The sequence below is a fragment of the Gouania willdenowi genome, chromosome 19 (assembly GCF_900634775.1).
Source record: "Gouania willdenowi chromosome 19, fGouWil2.1, whole genome shotgun sequence".
Classification (NCBI taxonomy): domain Eukaryota; kingdom Metazoa; phylum Chordata; class Actinopteri; order Blenniiformes; family Gobiesocidae; genus Gouania; species Gouania willdenowi.
The window spans coordinates 26239775-26258694 of record NC_041062.1 but is presented as its reverse complement, the minus strand read 5'-3'; the positions used below and the strand labels follow the sequence as shown (position 1 = coordinate 26258694).

At 36.6% G+C, this 18920-nt stretch overlaps 1 protein-coding gene across 5 annotated transcripts in view; it reads right to left on the bottom strand.

Annotated features, from left to right (window-relative positions):
• Nucleotides 1–18920, bottom strand: part of LOC114481966 (shisa family member 6) — a 130216-nt gene that overhangs the window by 14292 nt on the left and 97004 nt on the right. For all 5 annotated transcript variants that reach the window (XM_028477073.1, XM_028477072.1, XM_028477077.1 and 2 more), the window contains 2 exons: nt 6575–6637; nt 2727–2747 (listed from right to left, as the gene is read on the bottom strand). In XM_028477073.1, the coding sequence (XP_028332874.1) occupies nt 2727–2747; nt 6575–6637 (84 nt within the window). The remainder of the gene's footprint in view (nt 1–2726; nt 2748–6574; nt 6638–18920) is intronic.

Here is an 18920-nt window from a genome sequence, read left to right as displayed (position 1 = left end):
TGTCCACCATTCACTAACCACGTTCATGATTATTTTTATTAAGCTATTATTTTAATTTATTTACACATTTGAAGTAAGTGCACAAGATGGCCACTAAACATGCCGATAAGTGAAGCTGCACTGATCAGATGATTGATCACTGTTTGAAAAGCAGCATTAGCTTTAGCAGCATTAGCTTTAGCAGCGTCAGACAGTTTATCTCTTGATCTTTGACCTCATGCACGAGAACTGAACAGAGGGTGTGAATAGGCTGTGGTGGCAAAATGAATAAATCATATTTACTCGTGTATCTTACTCATTGAATGTATGCTTACTTATCAGATGTAACTTTCTACTAAGATGTGCCTTTCTTTGTCTTTCCCTTAAGAAGATCAGATGTTCTCACATTCCTCTCGCTCCCCATAAACACGAGATAACCACCAGCTGTGGCTGTCTCTGAAGACTATAGAACTACACACACATACACACTACACACCTACGCACATTATTATCATCGGATTGATACCGGTGGCGCCAAGCTCATGGGACCATCTGACACCCTCCCTTGACTTTTTCCTCCATGGGTGGGGTTTTGAATATCTGTAAAAGTGTTTGTGCAGAAACTTTCTGTTCCTTCCTGTAGCGTCTGCTCTGCCAGGTGGAAACCTTTGATTGTCCTCCTTTGTACCTTTTTTATTTAGTTTAGAATATATTTTTTTATTACTTCATCACCTTTTAGTCTGGTTCTCATCATTTTTCAACACACAGCATCCAGAACTGGTTAAAGACGAGGTAACGGTAAATTATCCCCGACAAGACTTATTGATCTGATACTATGGGTAGATACAAGAGGTTATGATTCACTGACTGCCTGAAACTACAACACAAAACAAAAATGGAACAATGCCATTTTTGATTTAAGGATGTGTTTGAATTATCTGTGTTATTAAACTAGAGAAGTTTGGCTTTGTGTTCAGATCATTTATGACCAAAGGACAAATATAAACTGGTTCTCAAACTGTTGTTAACCCAGCTTTAGTAAATGGAATCTCTTTAGCATATAGATTCATAATTATGGCTTTAATATGATGAAGACTGTCTCATGTGGAAGAGAAAACCACCTATTATATGGTTTGATTACACAAATCTAATAATTCAATATTATAGAAGTGAACAAGAATAATTACTTATACAATAAACAGATAATAATTACACTTATCATGAGAACTTAATGATTTCATACATCGCTGAACCTTTATCTCATGTGTTATTTGACAGTAACAGTATAAATCATTCATTACCATACATTTTGTTCTGAACAATCAAAAACAAACAATTGTAAATTAGTTTTTATAAGCCAGAGGAAGCTTTATTTTATGGATCATTTACTAATTAATTGCGATCAATTCATTACAGAAAAAAAATAACGCCCTTAATCGCTTTTTTTAGCACTCCAAACAGCGTGGAATTTGTGGATCACCAGAGCTTTGCAGTCTTCATGACCACCTCAATGCAAAACATGTAGCAGCTAGCACCTCAATGCAAAACATGTAGCAGCTAGCACCTCAATGCTAAACATGTAGCAGCTAGCACCTCAATGCTAAACATGTAGCAGCTAGCACCTCAATGCTAAATATGTAGCAGCTAGCACCGCAATGCTAAACATGTAGCAGCTAGCACCTCAATGCTAAACATGTAGCAGCTACCACCCCAATGCTAAACATGTAGCAGCTACCACCGCAATGCTAAACATGTAGCAGCTAGCACCTCAATGCTAAACATGTAGCAGCTACCACCCCAATGCTAAACATGTAGCAGCTACCACCGCAATGCTAAACATGTAGCAGCTAGCATGGACGGTGCTAACTGCTACATGCTGCACGCTGTGACTCACAAATGAACAAACTCACTGGATAAATATTATTTTCAGTTCAATGTCAGAAAAGTGTTCTTACTGTTTACGATGTGCTAACTTATAGCGCTACATATGATGTTTTATTTCATTTGTATTTTCTATTATTTGTGGATTGACTACAGTACACATTAATATGACACGTAGCCCTTGAGTCTCACATACAGAGGAATGTAAATAATTACACCTGCGTCTGTTCAAGTTTATTAAAAACAAACAATAAATGACTTTGTTATTAATCAATGTTTTTGATCTGTCACAGTAATGTCATTTAAATGATAATACTTCAAGTTGAGGGCGTTTCTCAGCAATTTTTAGGTGTAATTAAAAAAGAGATGAATTAGATTAATTAATTACAGAGCATAATTAATTAATCACACTTTTAAAAATCAGTTTGTTGTAAAGCAGGACGACATAGATGCTACTAAACAGCTGTTATGAACACGTTCTAAAAAGTCCTGTTGTTGGCTCTCTGTTCTATTGTCTAGAGTATTGAGTGAGTTAAGTGTGACTTCACCATCACTTTTAGTTCTTGGGTCCAATTCTTTTCTTAGTCTTTTATTTTGGTAGGATTATTGGGCGTCTGTGGGGAGAATTATCCTTAGTTATCTTTAGACACCGAGGGTTCATTTGTATTTGGTTAGTTTCCCAACCTGTGACCTCTGACCTTTAGTTTTAGTTTTCTGAGGAAATGTAACACAGGACACAAGGAAGAGGAAGAGGAAGAGGAAGAGGAGGAGGAAGACACTTTGTGGTGCATGTGTACACAGAGGTGATGGTGAATGTGAATGAACGGGAGCTCAAACTTTAGTAAATACACGTATGTTGAACTTACCGCGTCTCAATGATCGATGAGCTGCCAAAACACAAGAGATAAAAACATATTTTAGAGTTCAAAGAACAAGAAAACCATAATTAAACTGTTTAAATAGAGAAAATACCACAAAACTAAATCCCAACGTTCATTTCAACCATAGAAAAAAACAAAATCCCAGTTTAATAAAACTTTATATTTGATGAAAACCGTTTGATGACTGTTAGGGCTATGTAGGGTTGGGGTCAAGTATAATTGTATTTGTGTAATTGATAACTAATTACTAATATGTTGTCATTATAACTGCAATTGTAATTGGATTTTTTTTTTTTTACTGTTGTAATCATAATTAAATTGTGATTCTGTTCAGGTAATTGACTTTGTAATTGTAATTGGCATAATTGGAAATTATATAAAAACTACAGTTAGTGCATTATAACGCTGCAACATGAGCTTGTGCATTATCACGCTGCAACATGAGGTCGTGCATTATCACGCTGCAACATGAGCTTGTGCATTATCACGCTGCAACATGAGGTCGTGCATTATCACGCTGCAACATGAGGCCTTGCATTATCACGCTGCAACATGAGCTTGTGCATTATCACGCTGCAACATGAGCTTGTGCATTATCACGCTGCAACATGAGCTTGTGCATTATCACGCTGCAATATGAGCTTGTGCATTATCACGCTGCAACATGAGGCCTTGCATTATCACGCTGCAACATGAGCTTGTGCATTATCACGCTGCAACATGAGCTTGTGCATTATCACGCTGCAACATGAGCTTGTGCATTATCACGCTGCAATATGAGCTTGTGCATTATCACGCTGCAACATGAGGCCTTGCATTATCACGCTGCAACATGAGGCCTTGCATTATCACGCTGCAACATGAGGCCTTGCATTATCACGCTGCAACATGAGGTCGTGCATTATCACGCTGCAACATCAGGATCTGGTCACAGTGTCTCTGTGAATTCAAAATACCATGAATAAAATGCACCTGTGTTGGTTGTCCATAACAAACCATAACTCCACCCCCACCATGAGCCACTCCATCCACAACGCTGACATCAGCACATCGCTCACCCACGCCACGCCACACACGCTGTCTGCATCTGCCCTGAACCAGTAAACACTGGGATTCATCCGTGAAGAGAACATCTCTCCAATGTGAGCATTTAACCAGTCAAGTGGGTTATGATGATGAACTGCAGTCAGGTGGAGACCCTGATGAGGACGACAAGCATGCAGATGAACCTCCCTGAGACGCTTTCCGACAGTTTGTCCAGAAATTCTTTGGTAATGCAAAGCGATTGTTGCAGCAGCTGTCCATGTGGCTGTTCTCAGACCTTCATGGAGGTGAACATACTGGATGTGGAGGTCCTGGTCTGTGGCTGAGAGGCTGGTTGGATGTACTGCCTAATTCTCTGAAATGCCTTTGGAGATGGCTTATGGTAGAGAAATTAATATTCAGTTCATGGGCAACAGCTCTGGTGGACATTCCTGCAGTCAGCATGCTAATTACACGCTCCCTCAGAACTAACGACATCTGTGGCATTGTGCTGTGATTAAACTCAACATTTTCAGAGTGGCCTTTTATTGTGGCCACCAATGAGCTTCATCTGAAATCTGATTAACTTTCCAGGATTCAAACTCACAAAGATTAATACATATGACATATGTAGTTCATACTTAAGAGAATTAAATACAGCTGATGAAGTTTTAGTATTAAATGAACCATCTTTAAATGTTTAGTGAATTTATTTTCTAACGTTAAGCCCCTGTGGACTATACAGTACCTATAAGTAGCCACAGTTACAGAAAAGTTGGTGATCCCTGTTCTACATATACTTTAATATCATTTATACATGGAAATGCAAAGTAGCACTAATGTGGAAATTGTTTGATTCCCAACCTCTGTGGCCCACTTGAGATCAAACTTATCCATATTTGGCCCCTGAACTAAAAGGACTTTGACACCCCTGGTGTCGGCATGAGTGATTATTTTATCTCTGACTGTGAAATAGAAGCCTTGGCTAATTTAATCCACACAGAGGAAAGCTTTAAACATCAAGAACTAAGGAACCCAAAGCCTGATTATGAAATATGATTATGATTATAACAAAGTCATCAAAGCTAAATAGTTGCTGCACAGCAGGAGGTGAATGTTTGAGCCCATGACCTCATTATGGTCTGTAATCATCTGTCTACTCTGTTCACCTTAAGCAACACATCTGTTAGTCTGAGACCCCCCCCCCCCCCCCCACGCTGCCTTACCAGAGCACGTCTTAATGACGACCTCAGGAAATGTTAATGTTACAGCTGTGATGATAAAAGTCAGCTGAAGAAAGGAATTATTAAGGCAGAATATTATCACAACGGGAAATATTTTGTCTTCTTTGAATAAAAAGAAGATGGAAAAGAGTCTGAAAGAGTCAAACTGGTTTTAGTTCAAATAACAACCGTTAATCTTAAGTGATTTTATTTCATGAATCTAATCATTATTGTGCTCTAATTTGCACTTCAATGTATAAAAAAATGATAAAATACGTACGGCACTGACCAATTGTGATGTTATTTGTAGAAATGTTGTGGTGTTATTTGAAGAAAATTGCAAGAATTATTTTAACAATTTGAGATAAAAAATGTGAGCCCTGCTAATATTGTGGAGTTTCATTGAATTTGTGTATTAATTAGGAGATATCTACAACTGAATGAGTTGGTAATTGACACAATGATTCATGGTTTCTTAGATTCTGTTTTGATTCTAATCTTTTTAATTTTCCCTCTCTGAATAAATCAGCTGAGAAGTGAATTGGAATGAGCTTAAAGTCAAGGTTATTTTTAAAAACTTTGATGTGAGAAATAGATTCTCCTCTGCACTGAAGATTCTGCTCTAAGGCTCGCTCGTCACTGAGCGTCTTCAACCCTCGGTGACAAGCGTCTGATTCAATGAGCACAAGCGTCCAACTAGGGGCGTTAGTCCAGTGTGAACGCAGCATAAGTGAGAGATTTTTGGGGTCCATCCATAAAGTCAGTAAAATGATGGTCTATTGTTCTATGAATCTGTGATAACCACATTTATTGATTCATCTGAATAATATCCACTGTTATCCAGGAACATTTATTATTATTATTATTATAGTCATCTTAAAGATGGAAATCATGGTTTTAATCACTAATAAAATGGTTCAAAGTGACCAAAAATGGTGGAAAATGTGGTGAAATGGGATTTTAAAAACCACAAAAATTGATTAAAAGTTGCAAATTAGAGTGAATAAAAACAGACAGAAAAAGTGGTTAAAAAAAATAAATAAATAAATTAAAAAAAGGGTTCAAAATGTTAAAATTGGAACAATTAGTTTAAACTGACAAATAACGGACATTAAAAAATAATGATGAATTCTGGTGAAAAGAGGTTAAAATAATGGGTCAACATATGTGACATTAGGTGTAAAAGTGGTGGAAAGTGGAAAAAATGTGTAGAAAAGTCATTAAAATGTGATGTAAAAGTGTCAGAAATGGATTAAAAATACATTAAAAGGAGCAAAAATATGTCTAGAAAAAGTGATGAAAATAGGTTAAAATATGGTGAGTTTGGTGGAGGTGTAGAAAAAGGATAATGTAAATTGTTCCAAAAATATTCTTAGTTTCTTAAAGGCCCCAAAAGGGGTCCACACTCCAAGGTTGAGAACCCCTGCTCTAAAGGACGTTTTGATCTTTTTTTGATTCCGATCTCATTTATTTTCCTCGTCAGAATAAATCATCAGAGAAGAGAATTAGAATGAGCTTAACATCATATAACATTATTTTATTAAAAAGGATACATTATAACAGAAATAGATTCAGTTGTAGTCTTACCGTTCTTAGGTGTGCGTGTGGGGCTGCCTAACGCCACATGGTTATAGTTGTGCTGATGGGAACCTGTAATGACAAAAAATAAAAAAACAATGAAAGATGTGTTTAGTTCACGTTCACAATTAAAGAGATAACTCACTGCAGTGACTCATAAAAACACTCAGAGTACATCATTATTCTGCTATAATTACTAGTAAATACATTTAATGTGTAAAATATTCCTTTAATTTCCACCAAAATGTGTAAACAGCACATCAGACATGATGAGAGAGGATTGATGTTTAGATCAGAGTACATTAGTAATGAGTATATTAAAGAACTGTAACACGAGTGTAAAACCTTTAGATAGCAGATCAATTTATTAGATGCAATAGTTTGACTTATTTTGACACTAATAATAAGTAAATAAAATCAGTATTTTCTGATTAACCTGCTCAAAGTTTACTCATCTAAAAGTGAAAGGTTGGTGCATTAAATAGTACTTAAAATAAAAGTTATTAGTTACTTTCACCCCCCAAGTTTATGGTTGGTAATAAATCTTGGTACAGTTCTTTTACATACAGTAAAGAGACCAAATCTACCACAAATAGAACTTAATTTATTTTCCACAAAGGCATCTGCATAAAATAAAAGCTTTGTCACATTGTACAATTATTTAAAAAAAAAATAACACCAATTAATTCAATTCAAAATAAATACATTCTAAGGTTATGATTATTATGAACTCTAAAACATTCCAAATGCTCCATGTGGATAACAACATAATATAATATAATATAATATAATATAATATAATATAATATAATATAATATAATATAATATAATATAATATGTAGAAATCACGACCTGATAGTAAATAGAAAGTAAAACAACTAACAATATACAGATTATGTTCAATGTCTCTATAAAACAGAAATAAAAATAATCACTAAATAATAATAATAATAATAATAATTGACTCAGTAATGGTACAGTATATGTAGAAATGTAACAAATTACTTAACTCTAATCACTGATTTAGAAATATACTCCAAAAAGTACAAGAATCCATAAAAGCACCGTGAGTACTTGTAATCCATTACTTTCACCTGTAGACATGATAAAATATCAACTATGATAACTGTCAATTATATATTTTTAAAGTATCTTAGAGGGGAAATACATGAGGCTGAAGTTTAAATAAACTTCCTGATAGTGAAAAATCATCAATGATGTTTTATGAGATAATGACAATTAATCAATAATCAATAAATCAAAGATTGTTTGCTTGACAGAAAAAAATAAATAAATTTAAAAGCTTGAAATTTGTGCTTAAAAGTTAGTTTTAATCTGCATCTAAACACTTTATTATTGACGTTAAAAGAGTTTTTACTTAATTCTTGTGTTTGTCCCAAAAACTCTTTCCAACACATTTCTGGTGTTTTCACTAAAAATCTGTTAAATGATGTAAAAATCAGCCTGAATGTTTCACTCTAATAGAAACAATAGGATGTTTACAATCAGTGACATCATCAGTCATGTGATTTCAATTTTAAATGATTCCTCAGACTAATATACAGCACTGACAGTATCACTGCTCTGGGCGGGGCTTCCTTCTGGAAGTGCTGACTATGCACGTTTGGAGGACACGGACCGTCTTTCACCTGGTCATGTGACCTGGTGAATGCCTGGAGAACGTTTCACTTTACGGCAGTCATGTGACCACAGGCTCTGATATACTCACTGGGCTAAAAGGCTTTTGCTAGTATTTTTCCACCTGTCATGGCCGAGTCAAACACAACGTTTACAACTGCTTCTGAGGAAGCTAAAAAGACTCCGCCCCCTCTGCTGACCCGCCTTCCTCCGGACACCGCCCCCTGCACGCTCGGTTGCCCGTCCCCCATCTGCCCCAATGCTGCGGCCCCTGTGGCCACTAGGGGCGCTTGATGTGAAAGTTACAGGTCTAGCGCCCCTAGTGGCCAAAAGTCACACAGTGTGCCTTTAAATGAATATAGTTTATAATAATGTGTTTTGTTACACATAGATATACTAATGAAGACTTTTAGAAGATTTTAGAACATATTTGTAATAAAACAGTGAAGGAACCCTTTAAAAAACACACTTGTGACCTTGTGTTGCCCCCTGAAATGGAAGGATGTTGCGTTATTGTACCAGGAAACATTAAAAGACCCTCCAGGACTGTTAATGCAAATTCAGCCAATCCCCGTAAACTCTGCACGGTCCTGCAATTCTGTCCAATCACCACAAATTTTCACAATTTGAACCAATCTGACTAAAGATTCAGGTCCAATCGACGGCACAACGTGGCTGAAGTCCGTCCTCTAAAACTGTAGCAGTGACTAATATCATTGGTGTTTGCGCCCCCTGGTGGTAGCCCCACCCACACATTTATAAATGACTGAACACATGAGACTCGACTGCATTGATGAGATTCTCACAGGAAAATAAACATTTATTAATTTTTTTGTTTCAAAAACTTAAACTGATTCTCTGAAATATTGTCTGCACTGAAAACCTTTAAAATGTGATGAAATATTCTTTATCTGTTAAGTTATTGTGAATCTGAGCTTTTTTATGTTTTGTTATGAAATAATTCAATCAGGTTTTTTGGCAAATTGACCAGTTCAGGCAAAGTTATAGAAAATAATAAAGCATCAAAATGCTGCAACTTTTGCTGCAGTTTTTTTGAAAAAGTTGCCGCAAAATCAGACATTTTAGGAACAACAATCACAGAAATTGGCCAAAAAATCCAGAAGGGAATGAAAGTCCCATCTGTCTATGATCTAAAGTCCCTGTCTGTCCTGATGAGTCTATGTGGATAAAATAGAGTTCAGAACATCTGATCTGCTGCTATTTTTCATGAAATCCTGAGTAAACAACAGTTTCCTGTAGTTATGATGATGATCCCACTGCTGTTTGCTGATGAGGAGTGTTATTATGATGGAGCTAGCCCATGCTAGGCTAAGGGTTGATGGATGACAGCTATGCTAGTCTGCATCGTGTCACTATGTGCGCTGCTTGTTTGTACGTTAGCTGACGATGAGCCCATCGTACAGTCTCCACACGTTCCTTTGCCATCTGCTGCTGTGCCTGTTTAAAAATGCATTAGAGCCAACTGTTAAAACATCAATTTACATCTGTCACAGCAGTGAAGGAGGAGAGCGAGGAGACAGAGGAGAGCTAGGCCTGGTCTATGGAGCTATGGAGATGGATGATCAACACACTACAGTCATCTTTCAACATGTAATAAATAAACTGCATCGTATCACATGTTCATCTGTGGTGTCACAATAGTTAAAGACATTAGACAAGATACAGTAAATCTAACGCACTAGAAATCACAAAGACAGAAGGTTTAGAATCCGTGTATCATTCGTTTTTCATTATGTAACAAAAACATGAAAAACTAAAAAAAAACACTCATTATTTGATATTTGTTTTCAAAACCAAAATGAAAAAATGGAAAACGCCTTGATTCTCAAATTCAAGTTCTTTTGCTTCTGAACAGAAAACAAAAACAAAAACAAACACATTTATCCGTTTTCGTACGTGACCAGGAAGTGTACTCTCATCTGACGCTAACGGCTATGCTAACGGCTATGCTAACGGCTATGCTAACGGCTATGCTAACGGCTATGCTAACGGCAGTTTGGTATGATAAGATCTCTGCTTCCAACTGTGCATCAGAAACGTCTTTATCTGGTGTTGAACACAGAACGTCCTCACAGACATTGAGGAGGATTTAGAGAGTGTTGCAGAGATAAAGATATCTCAGAATGTGTAACGCTTCACTTCCTGCACTTAAGGCGTTTTCCATTTTTTCATTTTGGTTTTGGAAACAAATATCAAATAATTAGTGTTTTTTTAATTTTTCGTGTTTTTGTTACATAATAAAAAACGAATGATACACGGATTGTTTAGATTCAGAGAAAGGTTGGTTGATTTGGGAATACAGTAGGTCTTCAGATGCCTTCATGAAACTAAGAAGATTTTTTTTTTTAAATTTGAGCCCATTTTTAAATATTTTTACCATTTTTCTACAACTACACCAAACCCACCATATTTGAACCTATTTTTTTAATCTTTTTTTCTTGCCAAATTTTTGCTTCTTTTAATGAATTTCTGACACTTTTCCATCACATTTCAGTGACTTTTCTGCACATATTTTTCCACTTATAAACCCTTTCTACCACTTTTACACCTAATGTCACACTTTTAACCTCTTTTCACCAGATTTCATGATTATTTTTGCCAATTTAACCACATTCACAATTTATCATGTTTATTATTTACCAGTTTAAACTAATTATTCCATTATTGACAATTTGAACCATTTTTTCTGTCTGTTTTTATCAACTCTAATTTACTACTTTTAACCAGTTTCTATGGTTTTTAAAATCCCATTTCACCTCCTTTTCCACCATGTTTGGTCACTTTGAACCATTTTATTAGTGATTAAAACCAGGATTTCCATCTTTAAGATGAATATAATAATAATAATAAACGTTCCTGGATAACAGTGGATATTATTCAGATGAATAAATACTGTAAATGTGGTTATCACAGATTCATAGAACAATGGATGTTGAGCTATTGATTTTAATTCCTTCTTAAAGGGATTTTTAACGGAGTTTCCATAATGGATTCCACTGGAGAAATGAAGCAGATGATTTTCAATAAAGTCGTGTTATTTCTGAGTTGATGAATGTGTTGATTTGAAAATTAAACTGATGAAAAACAACTTCAACATTTACACATTCTTTTCTCATATATTATGTTTTTGCTTTTAAATGTATTCATTTTATCAAAACCTTATAGTTAACTTCATTTAAATTTCAACACAAATCAAAATTTAAATATGATAAGCACATGAACTATCTTCACTGATCACAGGGGAAATGATCAACGATGGGTGTGTAGAGCGAATGCTTGGTGTCTCTCCTGATCGAACAACACCACAGCGCTGGTCAAGAAGGCCCAGCAGCGACTACACTTCCTGAGGGTGCTCATGAAGGAGCGACCAAACACTCAGCCATGGTGACCTTCTACTGTTCCACCATCAAGAGCCTGCTGACCCACGCTGGGACACTGTGGCACTCCAGCTGCACAGAGGCCGACAGGAAGAGACTGCAGAGGGTAACAAACACCCCACGCCCTCTGCCTTCCCTGAAGCATCTATAACTCCTGTGGTCTCAGCAGGACCAGGAACATTTTAAAGACCACCACCAGCTTCCACCTCTTCAACCTGCTGCCCTCTGGCAGGAGCTTCAGGTCCATACGGACCAGAACAAACACACTCATGGATAGCTTCTTCCTCACCTTATTAAACTGATAGTGTAGTCTGTTATATTGCTGTGTGTGCACTTTTATGGAGCTGCTTTTTAAATGTCATTGTACAGTGTATAAAGACAATAAAAGCTTTCAATTTAACCTCAATTCAATTAAAGTGACATTCCTTTAACATAAAATGAAATAGTTTCCTAACATTCAGTTACAATTTACTATTTTATTCCAACTTTTAATAAACTTTAATACATTTATTCTAATAAAGTTTACATTGTAAAAATGTTACCCAAACACAACTTGTCCAATATAATTTCATTTAATTTTAGCTTCACCAAATTTATGTTAGTTTAAGTTTTTTTTTAATTCATAATTCCGTTAACCTATTTAATACATTTATTATACTGTTAAATCATTGAATCTTATTTGTTAAATTAACAATGATTAATAATAATTCATTTTGCTGACTTTATGGATGATCCAGTTTAGGTCTTTCTGTTAATCTATTTCAATGCAACATATTTCCAGCTGCTGGTGCAGTGTGTACATGTATAGATACTGTATATGAAGCGTATAAAGGTAACGTATATAAGGTCACTAACACACGTTGGTCACGTGATAAAATACTTTAACCATTACCACAGCTGGGATTTCATACTTTGTTCCAGTTGTTTTTAATAATAAAAATACATTTATCCACAGCTGTACATATATTTTTCTGCTCCTTTTTCAAACCAACATAATAACTTTTATTCCTCCAACATTTTTATAATAAACAAATTGTACAATTGAACGTACAAAGTAGCTGACGAAGCATTCTCACAACCAAACTACATTATAAATAAACACATGAAATACAGTTTGTCAATGTTACACACCCTTAGTGTCGGACCAGATACCTATACCAGTACTGTATGTGGACAGTACTTATACTAATACTGTATATTGAACACGTCTGAGTAAATAATAGAATAGACATGTTGTAGGATAAACAATGTCCTGGAAAAGATTTCATAGAAAAATAATCTAAGCTAGAAATACAGTATATAGGTCATTAATACATAAAATAATAATCAATACAAATAAAACATTTTTAAAAAGTTCTGAAGTAGAAAATTGTTTGGTTAATCTTCAAATAAACAATGAAAATACATTTAAAAATGAATAAATATATATTTAACAACAATAGTTAGGATGCCTTCTGCATAATAAAATATAACACCTTAACATTTCAGAAGTACAAAAATATATTTACATTATATATTTTTAGTTAAACCACATAATGTAAAGGGGAAAAAAGAAAATATCAAGCAGAGTCGCAAATGTTAGAAATATAAAGAATAAAAAAAGCTTGTTATAAAACTGATTGTGGTCACACACACACCTGTAGTATTGTGTGTATGATGATGATTTATGTTTTCATATCAGGAGTTCCTTTGTTTTAACGACCATGTGATAATGAGGACCTAATTGAGGAAGAACGCGTCCTGGATCCAGAAAATCCCAAAGTAGCCATGAAGATATAATCAGGATGTTTAATGATACACACACACACACACACACACACACACACACACACACACACACTGACAGTATCAATGCTCTGACTCCCCTCTTCAAACACCGCCTATGTAAGTTTGGAGGAGACGGACCGTCTTTCACCAGGTCATGTGACCTGAATGCCTGGAGAACGTATGACTTTACGGCAGTCACATGACCACAGGCTCTGATATACTGATGGAGTTAAGCTAAAAGGCTTCAGCTACTATTTTTACACCTGATCGACTCCTGGTCATGGCTAAAAAGACCTGGATGCCGCCACCAACCCGTCTTTCGCCCGGCACCGGACACCGCCCCGCACACGCCGGGTCACCCGTCCCTCGTCCATCCCGACCCCTGGTGAAAGGGGGCCGATGACAGCCACAATGCCAGGGAGTAGGGGGAGGAGGGCCAAGGACCAGGCCACCGACAGCGCTGAGAGGACAGCGACTGCTCCTCCAGCCCCACGTCACACCCCAGCCCCACATCTTTATCCTTATCCCAAAGTTCCAGGTCAACTACTGGGTTCTGGCCCCACTGACTGACTGATGATTTCTACAACAGTGCTTGTGGCCACTAGGGGGCGCTTGTTGTGAAAATGCAGGTCTAGCGCCCCTAGTGGCCAAAAGTTACACAGCGTGCCTTTAACGGACCACACTTCCTATTAACAGTGTCAGTTGTTATGGTCCAAAAGGTTTGAAAATCAATTTCTCTTTTTATAACAAAGACTTAAAAAAATGACTGAAGTCAATCACATTTATGGAAACGTTCTTAATGAGAAACATTTCATCTTATAGAAATGATAATAAACAGAACATTAAATACTGTAAGTGAAAGTGTCCATCCATGACCCCATGATGACTCTGAGCTTTATTCTGTCTGTTGTCATGGAGACGGGAGGTGATGAGGTCTCGACCAGATTGATGAAATTTTACTTTAACTAATTATATATTCTAAGTCTCTCTTTGTGGTTCCTTCATTTTCTGATCCCTCTGAACCTCCATGGAGGTGTTATCATCAGGAGGATCTTCATGATGATATTTAGTAATTAATCCACCAATATTTGGTCTCTTTCAATCCATCTTTAATCTCTCTGTTCCTCGTGTGTGATGATTTCATCAAAACAAAGTTGCATCTTTAATGATTCTGTCACTTGTGTTTAAAACTACTGTAATGACATGATACTGACTGTGAAGAGTAACTCCTTAGCTTTGCTTTCAGAAACTGGTGGAATTTCTCCGATAGATCAAATATTAGCTGAGTTATGGTATTTTACATTAACGTGTTCCCTGAGATGCGTTCAGGGTCCCTGGGTAACAAGAGAGTTTTCTGTTAATTTCAACAAACAAACAAAATGTACATAACTGTAGATACTGTGATTAGCTACATGTAGCTTCTCTTAGAACAGAAAAATGCAACATGTATGAAACTGAATATTATTCAAATAATATCTATCTATGATCAATGTGTGTGTGTGTGTGTGTGTGTGTGTGTGTGTGTGTGTGTGAGTGTGTGTGGAGCAAATATCTCCCCGATGTGGTACAAGTTCGACCTGAAACTTAGTCAACGGGTTCCAAATACCCCAAGTGTGTGTATCTGTTATTTTAGAGTCATTTGGTGTCGCAAAATGTTCAAAACATTAATTTTAAGATTACGGCTCCCCCGGTAAGAGCGCGGTATTGAGCGTGCTACTTCCGGTTCCATGACGTCACTGTGTTGCAGTTTGTTTGGGTTAAAAAAAAAAGTAAATATTAAAAACGTTTTTGTGCTGATAAAAAAGGTATTTAAGTCAATATTTCATGGTTATTTAAAAATGACCCTTCCTGTAAGTCGAGGGTCACAGAGTCCACTTCCTTTTCCGTCTACATCTCTGTGCCTGCCATGCTGTCATCGTGTCTTACAAACACGGAGCTCTCTGAATAGATGATTTAAACCATCAGCCACTGGTGAGTCGTTTACAGACAAGTTTCCCATTGTATAAACCATATCACTGTAATTGTTCACTAACGCACTGTTTCACTAGAGTCGGTATTGAACTCAACCTGTTCAATCTGGTAAACTACAGACTCTCTGTGGTGCCGTACATGGAAGTTAAACTCTGACCACGCGGTTCAAAGGTAAACAATGAATTTTGTTTTTTTTAAAAAGGCAGCTGGACTATAGATAATACTTTAATTTACTCACTCACTCATGTAGTTTGGAGCTTTACGTTTTGTTTTGCGCAGTTTTGTTGTTTTTCTGATTGGCGCTACAATGTTTATGTAGTTTGGTTGTCAGCGTCTCAAACACACACGGTATTTATTTATACTAAAAATATACTAAATGAGTAAAATAAAACAAAAAACTAAACAATATTTATACAAAAAGTACATAAAATTACTCCAGAATCACTGTATAATGGCAACCAATAACAATTATTCAAAAAAATGCACACAAACAGAACCGAAAGATACACAATTACACATAATGACTCCAAAAAACATACATAACAGAAAAATGCACCAAACAAAAAAAATATAAAAGTGATTAAAAAATAAAAACAACAAACACATTAATCATGCGTCCCGTTATAAAGTGCTTTCCAAAGGCAGCTACACATTATAAAATAAAAGATATAGAGTCTTGGTCAGAAATTAAAACAGAAACATCAAAATAAATGAAGGCTCTCAGATAAAAGTATGTTTAAAGAATTGATTTCAATATTGTCACAGAGTCAGCTGACCTAATCTCCTTAGGCAGATCATTCTAGAGTGTTGGGGCTCGGACTGAAAAGGCTCCGCCCCCTTTAGTTTCCAGACCTTAGCCTGAGTATCTTAAGGTACGTGCTGGTGTATACGGTAATAAAAGCTCTGTGGGGCCATTTAGGGCCTTAAAAGTATTCAATAAAATCTTAAAATCAGCCCTAAAACTACTGTAAAAATGATAAAACACGACTAAATAGTCACATTTCTTGGTTCTTGTTAAAAACCAGGCACATGAGTTCTGTACAGTTTACGTGGATCAATACCACACACTTTAGCCCTCGTTTGGTCTCAATCTGCTGCTTTGTGCTGAGGCTCTGTTTAGAGGAGCTCTACCACTCCATGAGGCTGGAGCTCATTAGGAGCCTGGACAGCCGCGTGCACTGATCCCACAACTGTCTGGGGACCAATTAACTGCTTTCAAGGAAAAGTCCCACAACTGTTAGAGCCTTCAAACCTTCAAACCTCTCTGGACCTCCAGCCTCATGCTTATCATCACTAAACTCCTTCTCCTTAAAACACCATCCACTCTATTGTTTATGTGATACAGACCCAAAAAACATTCATCTGTTTAATAATGAACGTACAGCCAGGGGTGCACACGACACTTTGGGTTTGGTGCTCAGGGAGCTCCTTGCTTGTTGTTTGGTGTAAACATACTGTAACGACCTCACAGGAATGTGTGGATAATGAGATATTTGACTTTAGTTTTGAGCAGAAGCTGCACAACTACACATCTGTGTTTATGTGAAGCTTTCCACTGAAATGACTTAACACTAAATGTAGCTTTGAAGCTCTGACAACAGTCTGCTGGAGTCCATCAAGGCTCACATTAGTCAACAACATGTCAACAACTAGTCAAATGTATGTAAAAGTACAACAGTATGCAGATGATACAGTTCTGTATGCTCATGCACAGACTGAAGAGGAAGCTGCTATGATGCACATACAGTATAGTGCATGTATGGTGCACGTATAGCAGGGTTGCTGTCAATTACATTTTTCCGTTACAATTACATTTTCAATTAGCCATGTTCAATGACAATTAAATTATGATAGTGTGACCAGCATTTTGTTCAGTTACAATTAAATTACAATTATTTTTTTATCCTCAGAAAGTCAAATACAATTACATTTTGAATTACTAAAGCTCAAATACAATTAATCACAATTACTGAGCCTGAAATAAATAACCTAATAAAAAGTTAAACTTCCTCTTGTGTTAGCTTTCTGTTAGCATCTCTAATGCTAACGGGTCCTAAATCAGCTGTAAAATACACTACAAACAAATACTCATCATGTAATTTGTAAAAAACATAAATTTGGAACATCTAACCACAGAATCAGTGACGGTTTTATTTATTCCTATAAAATATTGTTAAATAATGTAACGTGGTCTCAGACACTGAGAGAACTCTTCAGTCTCTGTTTAACAACACTTTAAAAACTACTGAAAAGAAGCCTCTACAATATCAATACTGTCATATTCTAACTATGAACAGCATATTGGACTGTTGTTCCTGAATGCTTCATTTTTAAAAATCAGGTTCTGTTTTGTTTGTCTTTAGTCTTTGTTTATTCTGTGTTCTAGTTTAACTCTTGTCTGTGTTTCAGGTGTTCCTGCTTGTGGCTCCACCCCCAGTGACGTATGTGTGCTTGGTTGGTGACTGATTAGCTCCCTCATGTTTCCACCCAGGTGTGGCCCGTTCCCAATCAAGCTTCCCTCACTATTTAGCTGAGTGCTTGGACACAGTATGACTGTGGATCATTGTATTGTTGACCCTTCACGTGTTGTGCTGTGTTTGATCCCTGGTTTTACTTGGATTGTGTTATTTTGTAATTACACATGGACTTTTAAACTTTCCTGCTGCCTAATTCTACCTCTGCATTTGGGTCCACACCCACACCATACCCTGAGATTAAAGTTCTACTGTATTTTCAGTGACGTGCCGTCAGGGTAGGCAAGGTAGGCAGTGCCTACCCAAGGGTGAATTGATATTTTGATTATTTAATTATAATTATTATTATTATTTTTTTTTAATTATAAATTATTTATTTTTTCATTTCCAATAGCCTACAGTACCTATACGTTTGAAAGTGTCCGCATTTTGTGCGTTTCATAGCCCAAATTACTAAACAGCGCTATTTCCTGGAACAGCTGCACAGTCTTTTTTTTTTCTTTTTTTTTTCTCTCCGCTGTAAGGCAGAGGGAGGCCACGCCCCCTCCCAAAGGCACGTCGCTCTTCTGCCTCCGTTCTCATTGCGCGATTTTACGTGTTTGCACATGCGCAGTCAGGTCCCCAATATGACATCCATTTACACGTAAAGGCAGCGTAGAGAGCTGCCTTTGCACGTAACTGTGCTATGCTAAATGCTATACGTAAGTTCACAGCACATTAGTGAATAGATGACACGTGACCGCTGCTGCTACGTTCTCTAGCTAGTGGGCGGGATAACACTACAGTCAGGATGACAGCGCTAGAGATGATAGAGAAACTTTGTTTTGAGGAAAAACGACAGCTTTTAAAAGATGGAGACCAACACCTGAGCTACCAGAGCTTCACTAAGGTAAAGTCAGAACATGTTTCATACTTTTCACAGTGAATGGAACAAAAGGAAGGATTGACTTTGTGGATGTTCCTCACTGAGGATGTTCTAAGTTGTCATTTTCTCCATGTTTCTGTGTTTCCAACACAAACAACAGATGTGCTGTCGTGTCATGAGATATATGTTGTTGGAGAGTATGGAGGCTATATTAAATAATGTTTATGTTTCTTTAATGGTG